This window comes from Aspergillus wentii (assembly GCF_001890725.1).
Source record: "Aspergillus wentii DTO 134E9 unplaced genomic scaffold ASPWEscaffold_2, whole genome shotgun sequence".
In the NCBI taxonomy this organism is placed as follows: Eukaryota; Fungi; Ascomycota; class Eurotiomycetes; order Eurotiales; family Aspergillaceae; genus Aspergillus; species Aspergillus wentii.
Window position 1 is genome coordinate 4,297,169 of NW_024467833.1, and position 20,668 is coordinate 4,317,836.

General features: G+C 48.0%; 8 protein-coding genes across 8 annotated transcripts; 4 read left to right on the forward strand and 4 right to left on the reverse strand.

Annotated features, from left to right (window-relative positions):
- Nucleotides 1–2,003: 2,003 nt before the first annotated feature.
- ASPWEDRAFT_49601 (patatin-like phospholipase domain-containing protein) lies at nucleotides 2,004–4,201 on the forward strand (the record flags this gene model as incomplete). The annotated part of the gene is made up of 2 exons (XM_040837297.1): nucleotides 2,004–3,446; nucleotides 3,500–4,201. 2 exons carry the CDS (start codon nucleotides 2,004–2,006, stop codon nucleotides 4,199–4,201), a joined length of 2,145 nt encoding a protein of 714 aa, XP_040693363.1.
- Nucleotides 4,202–4,318: 117 nt separating this feature from the next.
- ASPWEDRAFT_49602 (ketopantoate reductase family protein) lies at nucleotides 4,319–5,392 on the reverse strand (the record flags this gene model as incomplete). The annotated part of the gene is made up of 2 exons (XM_040837298.1): nucleotides 4,319–5,145; nucleotides 5,197–5,392. The coding sequence occupies 2 exons, from the start codon at nucleotides 5,390–5,392 to the stop codon at nucleotides 4,319–4,321; spliced, it is 1,023 nt and encodes a 340-aa protein (XP_040693364.1).
- A 616-nt stretch (nucleotides 5,393–6,008) lies between these two features.
- Nucleotides 6,009–6,867, forward strand: ASPWEDRAFT_37518 (translationally-controlled tumor protein). Its single transcript, XM_040834704.1, has 4 exons — nucleotides 6,009–6,278; nucleotides 6,329–6,472; nucleotides 6,521–6,680; nucleotides 6,748–6,867. Exons 1-4 carry the CDS (start codon nucleotides 6,113–6,115, stop codon nucleotides 6,830–6,832), a joined length of 555 nt encoding a protein of 184 aa, XP_040693365.1. The 5' UTR covers nucleotides 6,009–6,112; the 3' UTR covers nucleotides 6,833–6,867.
- A 652-nt stretch (nucleotides 6,868–7,519) lies between these two features.
- Nucleotides 7,520–8,211, reverse strand: ASPWEDRAFT_129266 (uncharacterized protein). Its single transcript, XM_040829251.1, has 3 exons — nucleotides 8,038–8,211; nucleotides 7,820–7,972; nucleotides 7,520–7,762 (listed from the first exon to the last, which is right to left on the reverse strand). The coding sequence occupies exons 1-3, from the start codon at nucleotides 8,197–8,199 to the stop codon at nucleotides 7,688–7,690; spliced, it is 390 nt and encodes a 129-aa protein (XP_040693366.1). The 5' UTR covers nucleotides 8,200–8,211; the 3' UTR covers nucleotides 7,520–7,687.
- Nucleotides 8,212–8,497: 286 nt separating this feature from the next.
- Nucleotides 8,498–11,928, reverse strand: ASPWEDRAFT_151028 (uncharacterized protein). The gene is made up of 5 exons (XM_040829593.1): nucleotides 11,722–11,928; nucleotides 10,647–11,673; nucleotides 9,752–10,589; nucleotides 9,479–9,694; nucleotides 8,498–9,429 (listed from the first exon to the last, which is right to left on the reverse strand). The coding sequence occupies exons 2-5, from the start codon at nucleotides 11,655–11,657 to the stop codon at nucleotides 8,567–8,569; spliced, it is 2,928 nt and encodes a 975-aa protein (XP_040693367.1). The 5' UTR covers nucleotides 11,658–11,673; nucleotides 11,722–11,928; the 3' UTR covers nucleotides 8,498–8,566.
- A 1,425-nt stretch (nucleotides 11,929–13,353) lies between these two features.
- Nucleotides 13,354–15,318, forward strand: ASPWEDRAFT_104266 (RNA-binding protein VTS1; the record flags this gene model as incomplete). Its single annotated transcript, XM_040827631.1, has 3 exons — nucleotides 13,354–13,849; nucleotides 13,914–15,202; nucleotides 15,262–15,318. 3 exons carry the CDS (start codon nucleotides 13,354–13,356, stop codon nucleotides 15,316–15,318), a joined length of 1,842 nt encoding a protein of 613 aa, XP_040693368.1.
- Nucleotides 15,319–15,930: 612 nt separating this feature from the next.
- ASPWEDRAFT_37521 (EMC6 family protein) lies at nucleotides 15,931–16,968 on the forward strand. Its single transcript, XM_040834705.1, has 4 exons — nucleotides 15,931–15,956; nucleotides 16,049–16,272; nucleotides 16,384–16,820; nucleotides 16,888–16,968. Exons 2-3 carry the CDS (start codon nucleotides 16,198–16,200, stop codon nucleotides 16,741–16,743), a joined length of 435 nt encoding a protein of 144 aa, XP_040693369.1. The 5' UTR covers nucleotides 15,931–15,956; nucleotides 16,049–16,197; the 3' UTR covers nucleotides 16,744–16,820; nucleotides 16,888–16,968.
- ASPWEDRAFT_169527 (uncharacterized protein) lies at nucleotides 16,963–20,390 on the reverse strand (the record flags this gene model as incomplete). The annotated part of the gene is made up of 6 exons (XM_040830472.1): nucleotides 16,963–17,728; nucleotides 17,790–17,913; nucleotides 17,971–18,356; nucleotides 18,419–18,582; nucleotides 18,632–20,020; nucleotides 20,130–20,390. 6 exons carry the CDS (start codon nucleotides 20,388–20,390, stop codon nucleotides 16,963–16,965), a joined length of 3,090 nt encoding a protein of 1,029 aa, XP_040693370.1.
- Between the last annotated feature and the right edge of the window lie 278 nt (nucleotides 20,391–20,668).

The following is a 20,668-nucleotide window of genomic DNA, read 5'->3' on the forward strand; positions in this document are numbered from 1 at the left end:
GCAACTATCTCCGTAGACGTCCGCATTTCACCATCCATCATTCAGTCATGTGACTGTCTTAGTCTGTATTTCTTTTTTCTATTTTTTTCGCGCATACCCACGATCTGACAAGGGTTTCTCCATCCAATACCCTCCGACTTTTCACTTACCCCGCAATGCAATGCTTGATGGTATCAGAGGCTTGGTTGGCTTCATCATCGTTCCAATCAGTTGGATTGTGTTTCTATCATAAACCCTTAGCTCAGCCAGCCTCGATCAGGCTATTCACACACACCGACTGCCTTTGCATCGCAGGGTAGGATTGAGATTCGGACGCCACTAATGTCGAGTGTGTCGTGCGGTAATCATTCCGGGAGGTAGATTTCAATGTGGACAGTATGACCCTGGTTCGGATTTCAACAGGGGTTGTTGCAACGGTTCGGATTTGTATTTTCTTAAATGTTAAGTTATATAGACTGGCATGATAGATACCAAAGGGCAACTACTAAGGTAAGCAGTCAGTCGCCCCCCCGCGTGTTCTGAGCATGTGCGTGCACAGTACACATTCCAATGCGCCCCAGATTCAAGACCCGCACACACACAACCACACACACACCCAATCCGCATATGTAGCAAGATCAACTAGGTAGGAGTATACTGCTCATACACTGGATGGGACGGATGTTACGCAAGCACCAGCTCGATGAGCAACGCTCGCGATGTGTGTTGAGTAAGTATTGCCGATCCATCAAGAAGCAATGGCCCATTTAAAATCAGCATCGTCATCTCGACAATCTGATTGACGGTTCGCTCGGTTTCAAAGTTCAAAACTTTGGTCTAAGTTTCAATGATGCATGTATGTATGCTTTTTTCTTTTTCTTCTTGGTCGATTGATTGCCTACTGCGGCGCTTAGAGTGAGCACTGCCTAGTTACTATCGATGATTCGATGTATCCGGTGCATAGTGGGGGGAACCTAAGTAATGCACATATGATAGAAAAGATAGCAATGTAGCATCCAGCATCCATCTGACCCAAACTTCAAATCCAGTTTGAACCGACTGGTATGGCATGTTCTAGCCTTCCGTCTTTTTTTCCCTGCATTTGGAATGAATTCCTTGAAAGAACACTCACCTTGCATCTATTATTTGGACGACCCATAAAAACGCTTTCTTGGCTCTTCGGTCCGTCGGTTAACCGAATTCATTTTTCTGTTTTTCTGTTTCCACTCAGTCTCAAAGAGGGATAGCGTAACTAGCCACTTTCTTATGCTTACTGTGGCCCAGTGCCGAATCCCGAGGTGTGGAGACATGGATGTGCTAACGAGTTAGTGTGGCTGGTGGGCTGATGGATTGGTGTGGAGAACGTTGTAGATAAGGACTTGCAACTTTAAGCAGGATGACTTCAGGTTTGGTGGTGAGGACGGACCAGGTGGTGATACGTGTCTTGTTCAGATCGATTATCGAGATGGTGAGGTTTAATCCTTGTTGATAGTTTAAGATGCATTGGCGATTGTACAGGGGTCTTGGGCTAGTTGTTCTATTCTATCTATGTGATGATTGTATGCCTATCAATGCTTGGCCTATAGGAAAACTGTAGATTAGATGGGGTACTAAAGCGCATTCATTTTCGATAAGGAGTATTATCTATTCTTGGGAAACTATCAATGTCAGTTTAACCTTGTTGTAAATATATTCAATTGATGTTGGCGGCAGAGTCAAATATTTATCTCAATTCGCAATCGATTGACCATAGCTGAAGAAGATCAACATTCCAACCGCCAAATTAACCATGCTCCTCAACACCAATGACTCGTTCATTTAGATACATCTACTTTAGTAGATGTTGAATGTTAATGTTGACCGCTGAAAGATTGCAACGCATCCGAAAATAGAGTGGGGCGGTGACAGGTACACGTGACTAACGTCGATGTCATCCGTTGTCCTAAAACAGGATTGTCGTTGACAGTTCATCTTCCATCTTTCACTCCCACACAATCACCGTCCAGTATGAAGCATCTTCAACAATGAGCTCGGGGGAAAAGTCCACGAATATCGACTTATTCGATCCCAGCGCCCTTCCCGATTTCGACCAAGAATTCATCGACCCAGATGATCTGCGGCAATTCGAGAATGCCTTGAACAACAACGAAGCTTCGCCTCTGATAGCCATCAATGACTGGCGACCTATCAACCAACGGGTGGTGCGCAAGAACCGCGACCGTCGGAAACAACTTAGGAGGAGTAAGGATGAGACGAGGGAGGGGGTCCTCTACACCGTCTTGAAGTGGCCGTTTCTCTTCACCGTGTTTGCTTGGATTACGGTGCTTGGCTTCGTTTACGTCTTGACTCGGTTGTATATTTTTTTATATGAGCAATGGGTGACATGGCGGGGTACGAGGGAGAGACTCCGGAGAGTGTTGTCCATACAGACGAATTATGCGGATTGGCTGCAAGCTGCCCAGGCGTTGGATGTCTATCTTGGGAATGAAAAGTGGAAGAAATCAGACGAATATGCATACTATGACCATCTCACCATCAACAGGGTGGTCGCACAATTGAGGAAAGTCAGAAAGGAGGCCGAGTGGGAGGTACAGAACAGACGTGCCAGCTCGAGTGAGTTGCCTTCTGTCGAGGAGCTGTGTTCTCTTCTGGAGGCCTGCGTCAAGAACAACTTTGCCGGCGTGGAAAACCCTCGAATCTACAGTGAAGCATACTCCGGGACCAAGGACCTTGTACAGGAATACATTGACGAGGTGCATGCGTGCATGCAAGTGGTGCTGGACAGCAAGCAGATCAGCAATGAGGATAAATACCAGCACTTCAAGCATTTGGACACAAATTTTGGCCGAACTGCGCTGTGTCTCTCTGGAGGAGCCACGTTTGCCTATTACCACTTTGGCGTGATCAAAGCGCTGCTCGATAACGATGTTCTACCCGAGATCATCACCGGGACGTCCGGAGGCGCATTGGTGGCCGGCTTAGTTGCCACCAGAACCGATGAGGAATTGAAACAACTGCTCATCCCCGCGCTAGCCCACAAAATTAGAGCTTGTCATGAAGGTTTCACAACCTGGATGCTGCGCTGGTGGCGCACAGGCGCGCGTTTTGACACGCTGGACTGGGCTCGGCAATGCAGCTGGTTCTGTAGAGGCTCTACCACGTTTCGTGAAGCGTACGAACGGACAGGTCGCATACTCAATGTGACGTGCGTCCCGTCCGATCCCCACTCACCGACTATTCTGGCAAACTACTTGACATCGCCCGATTGCGTCATATGGAGTGCCGTGCTTGCCTCTGCGGCGGTCCCTGGGATTTTGAACCCCGTGGTTTTGATGACCAAGAAGCGTGATGGTACCCTCGCCCCATATTCTTTTGGGCACAAGTGGAAGGATGGTAGTCTACGGACGGATATACCCATCAAAGCGTTGAATTTACATTTCAACGTTAACTTTACTATTGTCTCGCAGGTAAGGCACCGATTTGTTTCTGGGAATGTCACAGCTCTAACATTGTTGACTAGGTAAATCCACACATCAATCTCTTCTTTTTCAGTTCTCGAGGAGCTGTAGGCCGGCCAGTTACACACCGAAAAGGTCGAGGATGGCGCGGTGGTTTTCTGGGCTCTGCCATTGAGCAGTACGTCAAGTTGGACATGAACAAATGGCTCAAAGTTCTACGACATCTTGAACTCTTACCACGGCCGATGGGTCAAGATTGGAGTGAAATCTGGCTGCAAAAGTTCAGCGGCACAGTCACAGTTTGGCCCAAGAGCATTCCATCCGATTTCATCCATATCCTCTCTGACCCCACCCCCGAACGATTAGCACGAATGCTCCATGTGGGCAAGCAAAGTGCTTTCCCGAAGATACAATTTATCAAGAATCGATTGAAAATAGAAGGCGAAATAATGCAGGGACTGCAGAAGAATTCCCCTGCTGGTGATCGGGTAGCGTCTCCCATCTTATCCCGTCGTCGCCAACAACACGAACAAGAGCACTCTGATCCGATGGTTGAGCGTCTTGACGAAAACCTTCCAGAGCGTCAGCCAGACTACAAGGATGACTCGAGATATAGCGAACTGTCCGATAGCCTGTCTGCTGGATCGTCTCGGCCACAGACCCCGGAACCTCGCCGGGGGAGTTTGATGGAGGAAATGAGACGGCAATCCGCGGTGTTTTTTGACGATGCGGATATGTATGGGGAGAATACAATTATGAACTGACCTTATACCCATTGTTCACAAAGTTGCATGGCATTGTGTCTATGATCTTGTACTATACCGATAATCAGATGAACCTACATTGCATCATAATATACATATCTCAAGAATGTATAGGCTCTATATAAAATCGCCCAAAGGCACCTCCCTTGGAACAGTGATGATACCTCGCGTAGTCAACAATCGAGCCTGCGTCAACTTCAAAAACCGATATGTATTATCCAGAACAGGCGTCTGTACACCCTTCTCTCTGGCCACCCGCAAAGCATTCCCCAGAATCACTTCCACCTCCATCGGATTCCCCTTGTCAACATCAACCAACATACTAGGCCGGAAGCACAGCTCCATCGGGGTGATATCGACCATCTCATCAATTATCCCCTCACCGAGATCATACCCATCCGCAGCAGCAATGGCGACTATCTCCGCCATCCCAGGCCGGATGAGACCATGCTCACCACCGAAGCGTCGAACATCCGCACTATCGAGCTGGGTAATAGCACACATGGGATTGAAAGTTCCATTCCAGACAACCTTGCGCCATCGATAGAAAACAATATCATCGACTACCGTGGCTTCAACGACCCCACTTTCTCTATATACGGAGGCAAACTCCTCTAGCTTTCTCCGCTCGTAGGCCGCGTCAAGGGTGGGATTGTGGTAGACACCCAGATCCATACGATCGTGGTCATCATGTACGACGTGCCCGTTGCGTTCGTGAGCGCCGATGTAGCTTGCTCCTGAGAGGACTGCGTTTGACGGGAATGCCTTGATGACCGGGGGCTCGATGTAGAGACCGTTCTGGAGTAGAACGATAGCGGTATGGCCTGGTGTAATGGCGGGACTTATAATGCTGGGGATGTCATTTACTTCGGGGATATTTTTCATCGTGACTACCACGTAGTCAAACGGATTTGCGGGGTCGGCTTGGGGGACCGCATTCACGACTGCATATTACTTGTCAGTTTCATCTCAGGACATAGTAGAGTACGTCGTACCTGAAGATGGTCTCCAAGCCGTTGACCTTCCATGATCAATAGATTCAATCTCAAACCCATCGCGCTGAACCTTCTCATAATTCGATCGCAAAACCGCCGTGACTGATGCCTTTCCTGAGCGTTCTAGAGCCACACAGGCCATCGTACCGACGCCCCCGGCTCCCACGACTAAGACGCGAATTTTTTCATTTCCCATTTTGGCTTGGGCTTGTTTCAATTGAAAGATTGATGTCTGGGATATCTCAATCGCTTAATTGCCATAGATAACCCTCAGACCCCTGCTAGAAACAAGACATTACATAAGCGAGCTGTATACTGATAGATCATAGTGGGAGTTTGATTGGTTTGCTATTGGTTTCCTGGTGGTCCGAGATTTGAACATGTGGACCAATTGATATCCAGGATTGATCCTAATGCAGTGTATCTCTAGTTATCTCACTTGGAGTCGTTTGGATAGTATTAAATCTTATAGAATCGTCTTATGCAAAGACTGCAGCCTGAGGCAGAAAAATAAGAATAGAACGAAACGGTGGCAAAATACCGTATTTACGAGTCCCACTTTGACCGCCTTTTGGCATCGTTTAATATAATACCCATCATTGGTGGATATAGATTTTGCCAACCAGACTAAACCCCCTTTGGTAGGCGGTCGAGAACAGCGGCAAAAAGGGGCCGTAAAATACGACTGCCCCTCATTGTAAGCACGCTAGGCCCAACAGAGGATCGCCTTTTTCCAGATTTTCGTTGTTCTTTACCTTTGTTGCGCCCACTTCCACTTTATCTTCTTCTTCTCCAGAAAAAAAAAATTCGTGTCCATTCTTTCTTTGACATCTTGACATTCTTCCGTCTCTACCTTCAAAATGATTATCTACAAGGTTAGTCTTGTCTCGAGAGGCTACTGGGCATTTCGCTTTTGATGTCTTTACCCCGCTCTTTTTGTGTGCCGATTGCTGATATCTTCTCATCACAACAGGACATCATCACCGGTGACGAGCTCATCTCTGACTCGTTCAACCTCAAGGAGGTTGAAGGCACCGTCTACGAGGCTGACTGTGCCATGATCAGCGTCGGCAATGTCGAGGGTTAGTTTTGCTAGCTGTTTAAGAATAATGACAAGATCTAACTTGTGCAGTTGACATTGGTGCCAACCCTTCTGCTGAGGATGCTGGGGAGGCCAACGACACCGAGGGTTTCGCTCAGGTTAACAACATCGTGCACAACTTCGGCTTGAAGCAGACTGCCTTCGACAAGAAGAGCTACCTTGCCTACTTGAAGGGTATGCTTATTAAAATATTTATTGCCAGCCCTAGCTAACTGGTTGCAGGTTACATGAAGGCCGTCAAGGCTCAGTTGCAGGCCAAGGGCAAGAGCGAGGAAGAGGTCACAGCATTCGAGAAGGGTGCTGCTGCATTCGCCAAGAAGATTGTCGCCAACTTCAAGGACTACGAGTTCTTCACCGGCGAGTCCATGAACCCCGATGGAATGTGAGTGAACTTGCCATCACCGATAGTACTTCAAAAATGCACTGTACTGACAAGATCTTTCCTACAGGATCGTCCTTTTGAACTACCGTGAAGATGGCACCACCCCTTACGTTACCCTCTGGAAGCACGGTCTCGCTGAGGAGAAGGTTTAAATTCAACTAATCACCTCCCCCCCCCCTCCCAAAGTCATGATGCAAATGAGAGCAATGCGCGTACTGGATGGTATATTGGAAAGATGGTCGAGTCTTTGGTTTCTGCCAACATACCCCTAGGGCAGAGACGACAGAAAAGTAATATAGACACAACCTTAATAAGTGAAGTCGACATCTAGCCGGAAATGGTGCGAATTTGCAACCAATATATCATCTGATGACAATATTATCTTTTCTTCATATTGCCGTAGATCAGATCGAGCACCTTGTTTCCCTTTTATTTACCTAGAGATACAACGTACAAGAGAAAAAGTAGACATTTGCTCTGGGTATAGTAACGAAACTTTTTAAATCCAACCGTCTATTATATCTTAGGATAAGTAATGTATGTGCCCACCATCTGTGCTGGTAATCATATTCCCAATTCCTTGAAGCTGCATCGAAGAAAGTAGATTACAGGGTATTCAATTGGACCGTCTGCAAATGCCATGAGGAGGTCCCGAAGGATCTACGGGACGATCCTATTCTTATGCCCATGCTCCTCATCTTTGGATGTGTAAGGACTCTTCTAGGCAATGCTTCTGCTCTTATAGAGTTCACTACCATTCCCCGCTTGCTACTCTGCTCTAACCAATTGACCAACTCATCATGCCAGAAATAATAGCCTAAATATCAATGTATAAATCAACTCTAGCCCCTGTGGATGTTTTTGCAATCTTCGTGTTATCATATCTCAAGCGGGGTAAGCCATAGGAAGTCAGGCAAGTCACCCCCGCCAACATAGAATACCTATCTACAAGACGATGGACATAACAGAGACATCAATAACAATAGAGTATCATAATATATGTAAATCTACAAAGTAGCCACCAGCTCGATCTCTACCTCTGCATCCAAAGGCAATTGCGCAACACCAACACACGTCCGACACTAAGTTCACCAGTCAGTCAGTCTGAATAAGTTCATCTCCAAGTAAACATAGCATACCGGCTTAACATCATGCGTAAAAACCTTCCCATACCCCTCATTCACTTTGCCGTAGTGATCCATACTCGAAATGAAAATCGTCACTTTAACAATCTTGTCCAGATTGCTTCCGGCGCTTTTGAGGATGTTCTCGAGGTTGCGGAGGGCTTGGACCTATATAATCTCATTAGATACTATCCATAAATCCTATACGTGATGTACTATGTCAGGACACTCACAGTTCTATCAGAAGCATCGCCGTCAACAAACTTTCCAGTCTGGGGATTAATTCCCAAACTGCCGGAGCAGTAGACCATGCCGTTGCAGATGATTGCTTGTGACATGAGAGGGCTGGGGGCTGGGGCGTCCTGGCTTAGGACGGGGATTTTTGTAGCGGTCATTTTGAGGATATGAATGGATATGAATATGAATATGGACTTGTTGATGCGGAGTGTGAGTGAGTGATGGAGGCTTTATACTTGGTTCAGGGATGACTTGCCTGTTTTGATAAGGATACTCACGGCATGAGTTGATGTCTTGTTTTATCTAGATATTTTATGCGGAAAGTGATCTTTAATATGGCTATTGTAATAGGTTATTTTGGACACATCTAAACTATTTATCTGTTATTTGATGGTCTGCTGAGGTCGATGCATGCTGAGATGGAATCGGGGATAATTGAAATCACAATATCAATTCTGAATAACACAATAATATTCATACATCATACATGAGATCTATTGTTTGATCTCGAACTAAAGACGTCTTTCATATAACCAACCACTTGGTCGTAACAGCAGTCGCCGACTTAGTATCGCCACTGAGCATGTAAATGTTCTGAAGTGCTAGGGCTGCTTCTCGAGAAAAATTCTCAACAAGTGCTCCACTGGTGTTTGCATCTTCCATCAAGATATCACCAGATTGTGTCTTTTCCAAACCACCCTGGTGTGTCTGGATCTGCTCGCCCAGATCCAATGCACGATGGTACCCCTCGACGGCAAGATGCGCCAATCCAAGTAAATGCCAGACACGGGCAAAGTTGAATTCCATTTCCTGCCGTTCCTGCAGCGCACTTCCTTGCCGTTCCCGGACGCGCCGGTACTCGTGCATAAAGGAAAGCCCTTGCATGATAAGGTAGTGTCGGTTCTCTGACTGTCGTTTAAGAGAGTGGTGGATGTAGCAGAGCGCGATCGAGAGAAGAACAGCTGGGTTTTGTTCATCAAGCGCATAAGCGCGGAAGAAGTAATTGAGTGCCGGGTAGAAACTATTGCCCGAGTAAAGAATATGACCATAAAGCACAAGTAGAGCAACGTCCATTTCTTCCGCTGGGATGGCTTCTCCTGTCTCGTCTCGGGTCGAGAGGGAAGCACGCTCTTGGTAGATTGATTCTCGTACAGCCTTGCCTGGTCTTCGTGAAGTATTGTCTGGGAGTGTATAGTCCATAGCTTTGATCTGTCGAAGCATGAACTTCATGTTTGGCGATGAGTGGAAGAGAGATCGGTGGGGATCCCCACACAAGCGACTCAACATGGAGAATAAACGATAAGTGTCCGTTACGAATTGGTATTCTTTGATGAACCAGCGAGCTTCATTCGCCAGGGTTTCTTCATCCTGCACTCGCAGTGCACATGCTATGGCAATGTCAGTGGAGGAATACAGTAGAAAAATGGGTGTACTGACTGAACCAGCAGACATGAATCATACGACTCTTTGGTTTTGAGTGATACCAGACACTAGCGTCTGCTGCTGCTGCAAGAGCGTCATACGATTCTTCGGATTCACCTTGCTCTGCAGTGACCAGAGCATACTGGAGGAATATGTCCAGCCACTCGTCAAAGCTTATTCCATGATAATCCGTTGGTATAGCACCTTGCAGGGGCTCCTCGACGACCTCGCCTATAATTTTTCAATCATTAGTATAACTGTATTTCGTTCTGGGCAGTAAGCTCTTACCAAGAGATTCTTGCAGACGACCAGCCATTTCTTGCATCTCATCCATGAGGGTTCTGTTTTTGTACTTCCCAGCCTTTTTCTGTGCTTCTCTGGAATATCCTAAAAATACCACATTGCGCGACATAGGATAAAAAACGCGATTGGCGCGGAATTCTCGCAGTAGGGCATCGGCAATGTCCAACCAGTCTTCAGTGGCTTCAACATCGCCTTCCTTGATTCTTGGGTGTAATTGAAGCATCTTGGAGTACAGAAACTGGATATGGTCTGTCCTTTCTCCTTCGCCCCCCTCTTCGCGTTTTCTGCCAGCAAGTGCTGTCGGCCCGGTAGTGAGTGTGGCAGCTGCTCCCTCAACTGAAGGTTTTGGTGCAAGCGTTCTCAAGGGTGTGGCGTCTGGTCCTAATTCAGCTAATTGGAACTCTCTCGCTAGCTGTTCAAGTCGTGTGTCTTTCCGGCGATGGTGACTTCTGCTTTCTTGTCTTCCAAGCAAAACTGCCTCGTTAACATACTTTAATGCTTGCTCAGTCATCCCGATACTTTCGTATAACCTGGCCAACTGCACACGCGACTCTATGTTTCTCGCGTCATGCTCTGCGACTGTGAGGAAGCAATTCTCTGCACCCTCAAGATCCTCCAGATGCGAGCAACATTCTCCCATTGCCATAAAAAAGCTGATATCCGCATACTCATCCGTTTGCTGAATTGGGGTATAGTAGCGAAGCGCATCTTCAAGTAAGCCAACCTCCTTGAGAGCATCCGCAACCTCCCGGAAAAGGTCACCGTAATCATAAAGGCGAGCACCCTCTGAAGTATCTTCCGGGTTTAACCATGCAAAATGATGCTGCAGAATGCGTTAGAAAGGATGGATAGTGCCATATTGTATCTTAAGTTTGCTTACCAAAGCCTCATTCTTATGGTTATATCCCATTCTTAACCTAAACAGACCCAGCTTTATCCGAAGTTCGAGGGGAAGACCCAGCCCATAAGAATCCCGAGGCCATTGTTTGGGAATATAGCCTTCGGTTTTGATGCGTCTGGGAGAGTCGTCGGCATCCCACTCGCGGTCATCCTCGGTGAAATCTTCCCACATGGTGTCATCCCTACGGCCAAGAAGCCACCGAGAGAGCGCTTTCAAAGCCTTCAGTCCTTCCTCGGGCTGCCCCAGATAGGTGAACAGCTCAACATAAATGTTGACGCTAGACCAAGAGAAATCAAGAGCTTCTTCAGGATCAAGGGACATGTAGTACTCGACGCTTTCAGCCCAATGATCCACAGCCTTTTGAACATCATTTAGGTCAATATAGGTTTCTGCAAGGTGTCGAAGAGCTCTAGCGTTGTGCGGAACTTCTTTGAGAACCCTTTCATACTCGGTGGCTGCCCTGCCGTTATGACCTAGCTCGCGGTAGATTGCTGCTCTCTGAAAACGAGCATTGAGGTTCTTCGGATCAATGTCAATCACACGACTATAGCAGTAGATGACATCGTTTAAGGCTGCCTGGCGATCTTCACCAGCACGCTCCATGATCATTCTTGCTACTTTTGCCCACACTCCTGCGTCTCTTGGCCGTGTATGGGCACCGCTGAAGAGAGCCGTCAATGCCTTGTCCTTTTCGCCCTGAGCTAAGAAGATCTCAGACAGCAGGGAATGGGCAGCAAACATCTCAGGGTTTATTTGGATTGCACGCTTCACCAACTCGATGGCACGATCATAGTCTCCGTCAATAAATGCTGACGTAGCTTCTGAATGGAGGAGTTTGAATTCCGGACTGGGCTCCAGCGGTTTGCGGGGACCCCTTCTGATGCCTTTTCCACCCCGGGCACCATATCGTCCTGAAAAGGGCCCGCTGCCTCTGCGACGGCGTCTTCGTGAAAACGACTCATCGTCATCATCCGCATCCCCGGGGCCCATGTCGTCTTCTTCTTCACTTATCCTAGTTAGTAAGGTAGGGTAGTTGGGCAAGCTGAGGACTTACGTTGAGCTCTCTTCCTCCCCTGAGAAGTCGTAGGAAGAGTCATCATACGAGTCATTTGCATCTGCCTGGTCGTATCTCCTCCCATCCGTGGATGAGAATTCATCAACATCATCCTCCCCGTTGGCATCACCTTCTTCGAGTAGCTGACCCGGAAGCTGCGCATCACTACCTGTAAAAAGATCTTTATACAGACGAGGGTCGATCACGGAGGCAAGTGACTGCTCACCCGCCACTGTTGGCTGGGGGCCTTGCCATGGGTAGTGAAACGCTTCGTCGATATCCGGGTATTCTGTTTCGCCAGGTGGCGATTGATCTGAACGATCATCTTCATAATAGCCTTCCGAGTAATCCATTTTTTAAATTGGCCAAACTATCAACCAGAATTCTAAGGCGCTGTATGGACTTTCAAGTAGTCGTCTTGTCCATGCAAACGGAAATATCGTCTGGGATGCAACTGCGCAAGCGCAATGACCACTGCTGTAGAGAATAGCAACGCAAGAGTTGATATTATTTCTGCAATTAGATCGAGGTGGATGATTTTATTTATGATGACGGTATAAGCTGATCATCATCGAGAACCTGGGGTTCGTCGAACCAAACTGCCGGGAACATGTCACAACATCACCACCATTGTGTCTTTGTCAATGCAGTGAGATAGTCAAACGTAAGCAACGATGAAATAATCGAATTGCCTTGAAGCAGCGTAGAATACCTCTCGAATACAGTCCTGGGGCCAGAAATGAGCCTGAGCCTGAGAGGGCCAAAACTGCGATCGACAGACCAGGGATCGGGGATATTAACCAGACAAGATGGAACAATACTGGGTGCAAGAAAAATACAGACCCCAAGCAAGGAACGGACAGAGGTGAGGCTGAAAAAGATAAAAAAAAAAAAGAAGCACAGGCAAGCTTTGGTGGTGGTGGTTGTCCAGTGACTCGACCCCCAAGCGGAAAAGCCTCGCCCAAACCTTTTCGCTTCTCATTCTTTCCTCTCCTCTTCTTCTCTTCTTCTCTCTCACCCTCTCTCTTCTCCTCCCATCTTCCCCTCCTTCCATCGCTTCCTCCCCATCCCTCTTCTTCTTCTTCCTTTCTTCCTTTCTTTTGATGCTTCGGGACTACTGCTTGCTGTGTTTGACACACTATTGCAGTCAAGTCCTGACATCCTTTCGTTAAAAAAGAAACACACAACTCCTAATATACCCGCTGCCCGCCCACTCTCCCTCCGACCCTTCGACGAAATCCTTTGATGCCTTTCGGTTCGATTCCAATCCTGAACAATCGAATCAAGTAGTGCAGCCACTGGACTGGTCTGTGCCTCAATCTTCATCGCCTAGAGCTGTGGTGGTTGGGTTTCATCGCCTTTTCGAAAAGAAAAAAAAATCGCCATCTCCGTCCCTAGTGAGATTTTTTTTTTTTTCTTCTTCATTGTCTTCTACGGCCTTTATTATTTTTTTTGTCGTCCATCCGGAGCGTTGTTCCTCTCGAGTCTCTCGTCAAATTCCACGCAAACTCAGCAGGTGCTGCAGGTGTTTTGCAGTAATATTTATCTGTATCTATTATTCATCTCAAGCGTTTTCGAAACACCCCGATCACTCGACGTTCCTTGTCTTCCGACGCTACCAATACTGCACTCATGGCCAGCCATATCATTGGCAACCGAAACAGCACTCCGGACGCTTCTAATTCTACGCTGCGTCCCCCGTCCTCCGCTCGCAACTTAGGCTCCCATCAGCTGCGAGCCTCGGCCGATATGTCCGGATTCCCCTCTCCTCTGTCCTCGCGCAGCATCCGCCCGTCATCCGAAGTATTCTACAATCAGCAGTCTCAGGGTCAAAACGACGACGCGATGGACCGTGCTGCCCAGCAGTGGCTCGCCGATATCGACCAGTACGAAACCACTCTTGAAGAGATGGCGGCGGCTACTCTGGACCAGGACTTCAAGGATGAGCTTAGTGCTATTGAACAATGGTTCCGGGTTCTCAGTGAAGCGGAAAGAACGGCTGCACTCTATGCTCTGCTGCAGCAGACAACACAAGTGCAGATCCGTTTCTTTATCCAGGTTTTGCAGCAGATGGCCAAGAGCCACCCCATGTCGGGACTGCTGTCTCCTGCCAACTTTGGCGAAAAAGGTACATTAATTTGAAGGCCTCCGGATAATGTTTTCTCGCTAACAGGGATTGTTTCTCTTATTAGATGCCATGTCGAACCGCCTGAACGATGCTATGTCCAAGCTGAACGTCGATAGTTCCCGTAACTCTCTTGGTCGCCCTCCGCCTTCCCCCGGTGCCAAGCGCAACTCAGCCCTTGACTCGTCTACTATCAATGCGATGTTCCCGGATGCCGCTGCGGCCATTGCCAAGAAGAAAGCTGAATTCACCCAGCAGACGGGTAACGCCCCACCATCGAACCGCAACAGTGCTGTGTTCGGAGACCGTACATCGTTTGTTGCACCTACTATCTCTGGACCAGACAGCGGTGCGGAGGGCTTGGGCCAGCCGCCTGCTTCCCCATGGGCTCAGCGTGGCGCCTCTGAACCTCAGCCGCCTATCGCCCGGCCCAAGTCTTCGTCTGGCCACGGCCACCAGCCCATGGGACAATTTAGCTCCGGCCTGCGTTCCCCTCTTCCCACTCAGACCGCGACTATCCCTGCCCCGGAAATTGAAGCGCCTTTACTGTCTCCCTACAATGTTGGAAACGCAAGCTGGGCGTCTATGACAAACACCCCCATGACGGCTACTTTCGGCCAGCAAGCCCAGCAGCAGCCTCAGCAGCAGAATACACAGGCCGATATGGTCGCTAATGCTACGGCGATGAAACTGGCGGCCTTGTCCACGGTGAACAACCGCATCGCGCTGGATGACGCTCGCAAGTACCGCCGCGCTCGCTCAAACGATGGCCAAGGAAAGAACTCGAACATCAATGTGCCCCAGTCCATGTCACAAGGCCTTCCGAGCCCAGGTCTTCCCGGAGGAAACCTGGTTGCCGGTCAGCTCTTGAACGCTCAACAACTTGCGGCTTTGCAAGCTCAGCAGCAGGCTGCGATGGCAGGTCGACGCTCGCGCCCAACCTCTCCCGGAATTGCCATGCAGGGTGGGGGTCTCGGTGGAATGGGATTCACCTCGCCACAAAACAATGGGTTTTTGGCGGCTTATGACCCTAGCAATCCTCTGATGGGCAACGGACTGGGTGCTCTTGGAATTGGACAATTTGGTCTGGGTGGTCATGAAGGTTACCTGTCTGACCACTCGGAGGTCACTCGTGGTCGCTCTCCTCGCGGTCGTCGCGGTAGCTCGAAGCCCCCAGAAGACCCAACTGACCCCAACCTGCTGAAGGACATTCCCAGCTGGCTGAGATCTCTGCGGTTGCACAAGTACACAGACAACTTGAAGGACCTTAAATGGACTGAGTTGGTTGAGCTGGATGACAAGGCGCTGGAAGACCGCGGTGTTAATGCGCTTGGTGCTAGAAACAAGATGCTAAAGGTATGTTATTTCCAGCAACCGCGGCCACTGAATTTGATTTACTAACTCTTACCTTCCAGGTCTTTGACCAGGTCAGAGAGGCCAAGGCAGATGGAAAACTCGAAAACGTCAATTGATCCACCGTGGATTTTTCATTTACTTTTTTTAAACTTTCGTTTCTCATTTTCTCATTTTCATTTTCATTTTCTTTTTTTAACATTCTCTATTGCATTAATCTAACAAGATTGACATTGGACATAAGTGGCAGGATCCGATATTATCCTATGAGCGATCTCATTGGAATGACACTTGGGAGGGCGGCTGTTCGTAATGGATTCAGGCTCTTATGTGTTTGGCCAACCGTTTGAATGAGAAACTTGATAATTGTATTTACCCATCTGTTTGACGTGCCTTGAAAAACCAGGCCGCGTGTCTCGAAATGTTGTGATGTCTTGAAAATGGTTTATGAGCAAGCAGATGGACCGGTTTTGTACTTGCACAGGACATGGCATAACATTGTTTGATTTTGGATTGAAACTTGGAATGCGATTTTGATGGTTACAAGACCATTGTACTATGGACTCAATTATTATTCTATTTGTTTATTCTCGTAACCTCATATTTTGAAGTATAAATGCGATATCGATCAAAGCCCAGAAATAATGGACGCTTCTGATTGGTGCGCTCTCGGCCCGCACGGAAATAGCTGTAACTACCGCCGACCTCGATCATCCAGCAGCAACAACCTGCGTCCATCAGCAGTTGAATAGGCACGGTGAGTTTTTCCAGCTCCAATCCATACATTTATCCTATACCCTTGTCCTGCATAAGGATAGCTACTCTGGATCATCTGCTAATACAATACAGCTTTTGCACCAAGCATTTCAAGCTCTCCGTCAAGAGTACCCTCGTCAACCTCTACAACACGAAGCACCAACGGGCGACAACTAGGAAAACAAATCCAATTCAAATCGACTCGACCATAGAGTGAAAATAAAGAGAACAATAAATTCAAAATGCCACCAACAAAACAAGAACTCTCCCTCCTCATCAAACCCCTCGTCCCAGAGTCCGTCCAACATAACAACCGCGTACGTACACCCTACCACCACCAAAGCATCAAAAATAAAGAAATAAAGGAGCAAAGAAAGAAAGAATGAATTAAAGGAAGAAAGACTAACGATCGAGAATAAACCAAACAGGTCCTCTCCCAACTCCACTCCCTAACCGCCTTCCTCCTCGGTCTCTCAGCCGGAATCCTCGCCCTCCAGTCCAGCACCGGCTTCCTCTTCTACTTCGCCGGCACGGTACTCGTCTCGGGCTTATTCCATATCCTGATTATTGTCCGGTCCGGTGGGAAGGGGGCTGGTGTGTTCTTCCCCGGCACGAATGGTGGAGAAATTGAGGGGATTGACGAGAGTGGGAAGATTAGGAATGTGGCTAAGGCTGGGGTGCAGAGGAAAGGGGCGTGGAAGGATGTTTGGTTTGGAGGAGGTGTGTTTAGTGAGGCTTTGTCTGGGTTTATCCTTGGGTGGGCCGGTGTTGGGGGTGTTTTGAGGTGATTTTCATTTCTGATCTTATAGTTGGACTTTGTTATGGGGGAGGGTTAAAATAGGGCCTTTTGGATGTGGATGAGTTGGTATGTATGCATGTATTCTATTATTTTGGTTCTTGAAAAGCAGATTGGATACTAATAGAGGTTGTAGATTGTATTCAATATCAGAATTCTGCATTATTCAATCTCAGTTAATAAGAATTACCAGTCTGAATTAAAAACATAATTAGAACCCAAAAAGATTCGTCTGGTGGTCATATCCCCATTCCGTCAAAGTTGGCATCACCGTTTGCTCAGTGAGTGCCGGAGGTCCACACACAAAAGCCCCCGTCTTCTCATCAGGCTCATATCCATACCGCAGGATCTTCTCTTTGTCCAGATGACCCTTCTCGCCCTGCCATTTTTTGCTAGGACGAGACAGCAAGTGGGTGATTTGGACCTGGTCCGGATAATCGCGAGAAAACTCGTCCAGTTCTGTCCGGAGCAGGATATCATCTTCTGATTTGTTAACGTCGATGAATTTGATCTTGGCTTCGTCTGTGGATCTCAGAACACGGGCCAAGACTTGGAATCCTGGGAGAACGCCGGTTCCTCCGACGATGAACAGGAGACGGTCGAACTTGTACTGGCGCTCGTCGATGTTGAATGCACCACCGCCTTGGTAGCGGATTGAACCGGATGGACCCTTGATTTCGATCTCTTCGCCCATTCGGAGGGAATCGAGGATGTTGGTTAGTGTTCCACCGGGCTGGTTGCTGTCTGCATAGTGTGTTTTGACGACAAGATCGAAGGTCCCGTCGTATTCGCTGTCGAAGATAGGTCGGACGGGCGTGAGAGGGCGAAGCAGGATTCGATCTGCGAAGTGGAATCCTATCTGCACGTGCTGACCGATCTCCAAGCCAAACTTGCCTGCGCTTGATGGAAGCTTGAAGGTATAGCGATTAACATCTTCGGAAACTGTCTGCTTCTTCACCAATTTCGCTTGAGAGTACCTAGGAAGAACAGTGAGCTGATGAACTCCGTGTGAATATGCGACTGGAAGGGGGATCATACTTGTTACGTGTCAATGCCATTTCAGGATCATGTTTGACGTTCTCGAGATGCTGTTTGGCCTTCATCTCGGCCTCTCTCTTCATGAAACCCATTGCTTTTTCGGTTACCCTTCCGATGAGACAAGCTGATATCCGTCAGTCAATTTGCTTGGAAAGAAAAGTTAAAAGAGAGGGCAACAAACTTCTCAATTTGGTATATCCCCATTCGTCATGAATAGCGTCAAACTCCTCCGTTGTATCAAGGTGCACTCGTCCAGCATGCGCCATGATTGTTGCTCTACCACCAGGATGCGTGTCGAGCACTTTGCTCGCATTGTATACCTTTCCGTGGATGACAAGCCAGGCATCGTCCTCAGTATAATGCTTCTCGATCTCCTCACGGGTGAATAGCTTATCATAAACTGCTTGGTCGTCCGCATCCTCCAGTACACCTTCAGGTGGTCCCACCATCCATCCTTCTGTTCCTCCTCCCTGTTCGCAGGGATGACGGAAAGTGAGGTGTGCCGCAGTACTCTCTGGGTCTTTCACAATATCCGGCTTCACCGTATACCAGCAGTTATTCATCACTCTAAATGTCACGATATTTGTTTAGCAAGCATACTTAAAACAGCTCTGGACAATCTGGCTTACCCTAGGATGTTCCACTGTGGGTTCTCTGGTTGCGTGTTCTGGAAAGCATCGTAACAGCGCACCATGATTTTCTCTGTATCCAAAAGCCGAGAGGCATCGATATCAGCATACCAGTGGATCCAGGTCCAGAACTTGTACCCATGTCGAATCGGCCGGTCAGGATACTATTGCTCCATTAGTCTGTATCATTTAAACCATCTTTCAGCTCCTCACCATGCGAATACAATATATCCAATATTTTCCGTTGTCAAGAGAAATCTCCACTCTTTGAATCTGGTTTCCATTGCCGGCATACGCATACCCTTCGATCCGATATGTCTTTACCTTTTCACTCTTTATGTCTGCCACGGAGAGCTTCTCGCCTTGCTCGGGCTTCGTAATGACCGAGTTCAACATCTGCTCGTTGCAGAGTGTGCTTGGGATTTTGAACATGGCATTAGCGACATCCGTAGTCGTGTCAGTGACAAAACCAGGCAGCAACCGGTTATCATAGAGATGGTAGTAGCTCTCATTTTCATAATCCGTCACCCATATTCTCGACAACCACTTGACGCATCGTCCACCCACCCAGCCTGGAATTATGAGCCGGAGCGGGTATCCGTTGTCAGCTGGTAGGGGTGCATCGTTCATTTCATAGGCGAGCATCACGTCGTTCACGGCATCCAAGGCATACATTAGCGGAATGCTGGTGGCATAGTTTCCTTCATTCGCTTCATCTGCGCCTTCAAAGTTTATCCAGAGTCGGGTATTCAACTGCTCCTTATCCTCTGTTATAGTGTGGACATCGGCTGCCAGGAGAACATCTCGAAGAAGTACACCCTTCCAATAGACACACGACGCTGCAGCCGTGGTGAAATTAACACCTTTGGTTCGCTTTGCCATGGTCAGTTCCTTTCGTCGATTGCCTTCGCACGCCAATAAAACAGGAATGTTGATGCTGCTGAAATTGTCTTTCAATTCATCCATGGAAAACGTGACGCACTTGCCAGCGGTAACTTCTAACCTGTGGGTTTCCCAGACCAAATGCGGAACAGGACCATGATTACGGACATAATGCAGTCCACTGGGCGTGATGAGCCCTCCCTCATACAGCGTGGTGATAGGCACTTCGCCGCTCATGGGATGCTTGCCTGCCAACCGATTCAAGCGTTCATACCGCGCAACCCAATTATCAGGTGTAAACTGATAGGCCTCGTCGATTCCTCTGGGAACAGTAATTGAGCTCACGGGGGACTTTCCCTGGCCGTCATTGTTCTTCAGGGAATGGAGGTATTTCCGCTCATACTCCAAGAGCTGGGCAAGAGGCCATTCTCCCTGCTTACCTCCATCGCCGGGCTGTGATTTTCTCAACTCTTCCTCCTCTTGAATGGCTTGCTTCCTGTGCATCGTTTGCTCGCCAATAAGGTTTTCAGGAATGCCCGTCTTTACGGTAATCAGCCTTTCTCTTTCCTTGGCCCATTTCTGTCCCCTATCCTGCAGTTGTTCTTCGTATTTCTTCACGTTTGCGGGCCAAGGCTGTTCATCCTTGATAAACCCTTCTGTAGTTTTCACGATTGTACGGAAGTTGATAGGATGCACTTCAGGGCGTACTAAATGGTAGGGCTATCAAACCAAATTAGTCTCGTCAGCAACGATCCTCCAGCAAGAAACCCCAACCAAACCACCATGGATTCGAAAAGAAGGAAGGAAGGTGCCAGGGTTTTTAACTCACCATCTGCTCCCCCAAAAAATCCCTAACAGTAAGCAAATTCCCCGTCTCCGTCTTCTCCCTCAACTCCCTCAACTTCCTCTCCGCGTCCTTATCAATATCATACCGCCACGCCTCGCCCGAATTCGTAAACCCCATAAACCGATCATCACGGCCACGGAGACCAATCCGGTGACTGGACGTGTTAGCCCAGTCGGGCTCTAGGTGGATTTCGTCCCAGGTGCAGCCGGGGATGTCGGGGGGTGTTAGATCGGTGTATTCCATGTTGGTATGTTATCTTTATGGTGTAGTTTTTGGAAATTGGTCGTCTGGTAATTGGGATATGGAAGATTAGTAGGATGCTGGGTGTAAGAAATGAGGGTGTTTTGTTGATTTTCGTCATGGGGCCTGATTCACGATGACGAGTGATTGGATTTACTTACCTACGTATGTACGTAGCAATGCCTCGAAATGACTTCATTATCAGGTAACTGTGCTTGCTCCGTGTCCTCCATGCCAATAATTTTGACTAGACTTATTTTCTTCCTTTCCCCTTCGCAGGA

Coding starts and splice junctions, on each gene's coding strand:
- ASPWEDRAFT_37518 (XM_040834704.1), top strand. CDS start 6,113: ATGTCTTTACCCCGCTCTTTTTGTGTGCCGATTGCTGATATCTTCTCA. Junction 6,279..6,328: donor CAGCGTCGGCAATGTCGAGG/GTTAGTTTTGCT, acceptor TAACTTGTGCAG/TTGACATTGGTGCCAACCCT. Junction 6,681..6,747: donor TCCATGAACCCCGATGGAAT/GTGAGTGAACTT, acceptor TCTTTCCTACAG/GATCGTCCTTTTGAACTACC.
- ASPWEDRAFT_129266 (XM_040829251.1), bottom strand. CDS start 8,199: ATGACCGCTACAAAAATCCCCGTCCTAAGCCAGGACGCCCCAGCCCCC. Junction 7,973..8,037: donor GCGATGCTTCTGATAGAACT/GTGAGTGTCCTG, acceptor GAGATTATATAG/GTCCAAGCCCTCCGCAACCT. Junction 7,763..7,819: donor TTACGCATGATGTTAAGCCG/GTATGCTATGTT, acceptor TGGTGAACTTAG/TGTCGGACGTGTGTTGGTGT.
- ASPWEDRAFT_151028 (XM_040829593.1), bottom strand. CDS start 11,657: ATGGGCCCCGGGGATGCGGATGATGACGATGAGTCGTTTTCACGAAGA. Junction 9,695..9,751: donor TCGTCTGCAAGAATCTCTTG/GTAAGAGCTTAC, acceptor GAAAAATTATAG/GCGAGGTCGTCGAGGAGCCC. Junction 9,430..9,478: donor GATTCATGTCTGCTGGTTCA/GTCAGTACACCC, acceptor ACATTGCCATAG/CATGTGCACTGCGAGTGCAG.
- ASPWEDRAFT_37521 (XM_040834705.1), top strand. CDS start 16,198: ATGCCACCAACAAAACAAGAACTCTCCCTCCTCATCAAACCCCTCGTC. Junction 16,273..16,383: donor CCGTCCAACATAACAACCGC/GTACGTACACCC, acceptor TAAACCAAACAG/GTCCTCTCCCAACTCCACTC.